Here is a 5,000-nt window from a genome sequence, read left to right as displayed (position 1 = left end):
CACTGTTCAAGATGTATATTGGCAACTTAAAAAAAAAACTTGGAAAGAGATGAGTAAATCCTGAACTTCTGTCTGCCCTCACATAGCTTTCCTACCTGATATGAGCCCCTATAAGGCCATTGTGGTTCTTTGGGCTGCCTACTGCCTGGCTTATACCATGTGCTCAGGTGATTTCCAGGTAAGTGAAAGCGGCTGTCGGATTCACTGGCAGTGTCATGTCATGGGTGTGTCTTCAGCTTTGAGAATACCCTGTCTTCTCTCCATGTGACAATTCTTCTCTGTAAATTCATTTGTTTCTTAGGTACCTTGGCTGGAGTCATTGATCTCGCTGTTGATTGGATGACGGACCTCAAAGAGGGGGTCTGTCTGTCTGCATTCTGGTACAGCCATGAACAATGCTGTTGGACTTCCAATGAGACCACTTTTGAGGACAGAGACAAGTGTCCCCTGTGGCAGAAGTGGTCAGAGCTTCTTCTGAGCCAGTCAGAGGTATGTCGTTATCTGTGCAGGATCCTCCTTGAGGACCATCATAATCCCCAATTTCTGAACGCTCACGACTTCACCTTCAGATAATAATCTCTCGCTTAATGGTGCTGCCACTTGCTTTCATTGAACTCTGCCACTGCTCAGAATTCATTTGGAAAACTTTTGCTCACATTCGTGGACGTTATATGTATATTCTGTGAAGCTCGTTTCCTTCCTTCTGCCCTCTCTCCCTCACTCTATCTGACTTTTCTCTCTTTCCTTCTTCCCCTCTCTCTTTTCTAATTTTTTCAGACATAGTCTCACCCTGACCTGAAACTTACAGTAATTCTTCTGCTTTAGCTTCCCAAGTTCTGGGATTTTAGGCATGGAGTCATCGAAGTCAGTGCATTCACCACTTGCCTTTTTCTTATCTAAAATAGTTTCTTCTTTGTGCTGAAGAAATGGAGTTGATTTTCATATTTTAAGGTAGAAGAAAAGATATTATCTGCTTTGAAGTAACACTTTCAGGGAAGCAATTTATAGTTCATCAGCTTCTCCCAGTGAAAGTACAATTCAGTGGCTTTTGTCACAGTCACAGAACTGTGTAATGATCACATGATTTTATAATATTTTTATCCATAACCGTCCTCCACCAAAACAACAATAGCAACAACAAGCAAAACAAAACAAAGCACAACAAACAAACATCATGTCTGAACTGATCCAGGAGTCATTGATTACTAGCTACAAGCAACTGCTAATATCCTTTCTGTCTCCATAGATTTCCCTTCTAGATAGTTTAGTTAAATGAACCCATGCACCATGTGGATTTTTTTTATCACTTAGCATATTATTTTCTAAGTTCCTTCATGTTGTAGCATAAATAATCATTTCTTTTTATTGCTGTATGATACTCTCTTGTATGGATAGGCTAGATAGTATTTGATGAACATTGTTGATTCTTTTTGACTAGCCTGAAAAATGTCACCATGAACATTTAAGGTATTTAAGATGAGGACATATATTTCATTTCTCTTGGGTATAGGCACAACCTCTGGGTGAGAAGTAACCTCTAGATTTAACCATTAAAGATCTGGTAGGATGTTTGGATGCTCTGTTGTGCATTCTCATGAGCAGTATATGAGGATCCTGATTTGCCTACTTCCTTTCCAGCACTTGCTAGCATCTTTTTTTTTAATCATAACTATTCTAGTGAGTGTGAAGTGAAGCTTCTCGTAATAGTTTCCATGACAATATTCCATCAATTAATTTTCTGATCAAATCAGAGGATGCTTCTATGAAAAGTATGTCCCAGGCACAAGGATATATGAATGAGCCACAGATCTAGTACTTACCTTCAATATCATAGCTCAGGAAAAGTTTACCATTTAAGTGAATTCACAAGTCACCACAATGAACCAGGTGTGGTAGTACATCCCTTTAAATCCCAACACTCAGGAGGCAGAGAAAGAGGCAGAAGCAGAGAGGGAGAGAGACAGAGGCAGGTGGATCTCTATGAGTTTAAGGCCATCCTGGTCTACACAGTGAGGGTCTGACTCAAAATAGGGAGGAAGAGGGCCATTGATGGATCAGAAAGTGAGCTGAGGAGGGCTAGGTATCAAGCTTCACATTAGGGCTAATGAATGGGAAGACAGTTACAGCTAGATTATTCTGGAAGGATATTTGTAATTTATTTGAACTTCTCCTTCATTCCTTGTTTCTTTTGACTGACTTTCACAGCTGAAATGGAAGACATTTGGAACACACTTTGCCATTTTACTAAACTCCTTCTTTCACATCTCAGAAATAGAGAGAGATCTTGAAATCTCACACATTCTCAATGCTCTCCATTAAGTCCAAAAAGAAATTCTCTACTTGGCTAGATGGGTGTTGGCAGATGGAACTGGCTGGCTGCCATCTTTTCTTCTATTTGCAGTATGTGTTCGAGGGGAAATAGAGGTGCCTATCTTTTCAACTGGTTGTAAGATTTATTCTTTGTTTCAAAGAATTACTCTTTAGAAGAGTGAGAAGTTATTTTTAGCCTTCAAAAAGTACTTATTTAAGTGGATGAAAGATATTCCTTGGGCTGATTTCTCACCACATAGTGTGTGAAATATGTGCTTGCATTGCAGTCTCCAGGAACATGTCCTTACATTTAATAGGCACACATATGGCCATGGTCATGGCCTGACAGGTAGGTGATCTCTATTTCCTTTGCTCTTTCTTGAATAATACAGATGGTGAAAAGAAGCTGAAGCCTTGAGAAAGAAAAAAGGGCCCAGACTATGTTTGTATCAGAAAGGAAAACATCCTCCCACCAGCTACTTTGGAGCAAATAGTCCAATACATTCTTCTGTAAAGGATGCATGAACAGCTCTTTTCTATGAGAGTGCCTGTCAAGTGTTAGCACTTGCTGGAATCTTCGAGAGGCTTGTTAAAATGCACTGGGCTGTGTGCCTGTGTGAAGTATCTGATTTGGCAGCCCTAGGCTAGGGCCCACAGGTTATGCTTCTGCCAAGCTCCCAGGTGATGCTGATGTTGTTGGTCCATGGACCACACTTAGAGAAGCAGTCTTCTTAAACACAGTACTGACACTTATTCACTGTGGTCTGGGTGTGGCTGTAATGAAAGCTAAAAGAGGCCATCCCACCATGGACAAGACAAAACAAACCATCCAACGTCTCACAGGCAGTGTTCTCTGCACCACACCTTTTATTAACTACCGTGCAAGTGGTGATTACAATCCAGCATCATCCTTGCTTTCCATTACTGCTGAGATTTCATCCACTGGAAGGTTTGTGTAAATAGCTCCTGGAAAAACACCTGATGCTCTTTTGTGTAGTGTAGTGGCAGTAGCAATAGCAACAACTGATTCTTTTGTTTTTGCAGGCCTGGGATGAAGCTCTCTGAGCCTATCAGAGCTTCACTTTCTCTAATGGAGATGGTGGGGCTGAGTACACTGTTCAGGTTTGCTATGGTTCATCACTTTTTCCTTGTCTTGTGTCTGATCTCTAGGGCGCCAGTGCTTACATTCTGAATTACTTAATGTACATATTATGGGCATTGCTGTTTGCATTTCTGGCTGTCTCCCTGGTACGAGTGTTTGCACCATATGCCTGTGGCTCTGGCATACCCGAGGTAAGCTGTGGCTGAAGTACTGTATACCTACTCTTATCCCCACAACAAGCCTAGTAGATAAACCCTGTAGGTTCATTTAGTAGTTAAGGAAACTATAATCTAAACAAGTTACGTTACTTTACTAAGGACTCGAAGCTGGCAAGCTGTGAGTTGAATTCAGCAGTGTGGCTTCACAATGAGTACTGTATTCAGCAGATTTGATCTGTTGCTTCTCAAATGATTAGACCTCTTCCTTGTTAGCCAAGATAAACTCTTAAAGCCTGAAGAAACTGAGTTCATGCAGCATCCACATAAATGTGCTACTGTTGTAACTCTATGATGTAATGTGAAAAACCAGACAATAATGGAGGCGTATCACTGGGAAAGTTCACTGACATTCAGAAGCTTCTGCCACATTTTGCTTTTATGGTGACAGGGTAATAAGACTCTTTAAAAACAAGAATTCTGCCTTTAGAACATATACTGAGAATATGCCTGTGTGACAGTATGGTTCTTGTAAATAATTTTTAAAGCAATTTCATGTAACCAGTGTATCAAGAAAATGACTCCATCATTCACTTAAACCAACCTTGGAACCTGGGAGAATCTGCTGGGTAGAATGATGGTAATAGAGCTGAGTCCTGAAAAACTCAGATAAAATGGTAAAATGGTAATCAGAAAATCATAAAATGCCTGGCGTGCTCACTCAGTGCATCTGCATCGTCCCTTGAGTGGAAATGGAAAGAGGAAGTTTGAAAGTAGGGTTGTGTGCTGATGGTGGCACTGGCTCCCTGTCTTGCCTCTTGCTTTTTAAAATTGTATTAATTTATTTTTGGATACAGTGTTCCTTGATGCAGTGTTTCATGTATCCCAGGTGATTTTAAACTTACTGGGTAGCCAAGGATGACACTGAATTACTTTTCCTCCTGTTTCAGTTTCTCAGGTGTTAGGATTGCAAGTGTGCACTACCAGGCCTGGGTTTATGTGTTGCTGGGGATTAGACCCAGAGCTTTGTGCATGCTAGGGGAATACTCTACTAATTCAACTGCATCCCTAGTCCAGTTTCCCCTGTGTTGTGCCTTTTGACACTGATGCTGGTCTAAGCAGTTCACACAAAGGGATAGAAGATTGTAAGGAAGATGTACTAAAAAGTTCAATATAGGCTTGTTTCAGAAAAGTGAGTAAAGATGTATATTGTTATGTCATACTGAATTTTTACCAGTTTATTTTGACATACTACATAATTGGAGGCTTGTTTACGTTTTTGGTGGTTTAGTCCATTATCATCATGGCAGGAAGCATGGTGGTGTGCTGGTAGTCATAATGTTATAGAAGTAGCTGAGAGTTCTGCATCCAGAAGAGAGAGGTGGGGAGAGAGGGGGGAGGGAAGGGGAGGTAGGTGGAGGGAGGGAGGGAGG

At 41.0% G+C, this 5,000-nt stretch overlaps 1 protein-coding gene across 3 annotated transcripts in view; it reads left to right on the top strand.

The window, feature by feature from the left end:
- The window catches only part of Clcn4 (chloride voltage-gated channel 4), a 55,213-nt gene that overhangs the window by 32,150 nt on the left and 18,063 nt on the right, over window positions 1–5,000 (top strand). For all 3 annotated transcript variants that reach the window (XM_021187544.2, XM_029534373.1, XM_029534374.1), the window contains 2 exons: window positions 302–489; window positions 3,481–3,603. In XM_021187544.2, the coding sequence (XP_021043203.1) occupies window positions 302–489; window positions 3,481–3,603 (311 nt within the window). The remainder of the gene's footprint in view (window positions 1–301; window positions 490–3,480; window positions 3,604–5,000) is intronic.

This window comes from Mus pahari, chromosome X (assembly GCF_900095145.1).
Source record: "Mus pahari chromosome X, PAHARI_EIJ_v1.1, whole genome shotgun sequence".
NCBI lineage: Eukaryota > Metazoa > Chordata > Mammalia > Rodentia > Muridae > Mus > Mus pahari.
This window is presented reverse-complemented; position numbering and strand designations above follow the sequence as displayed.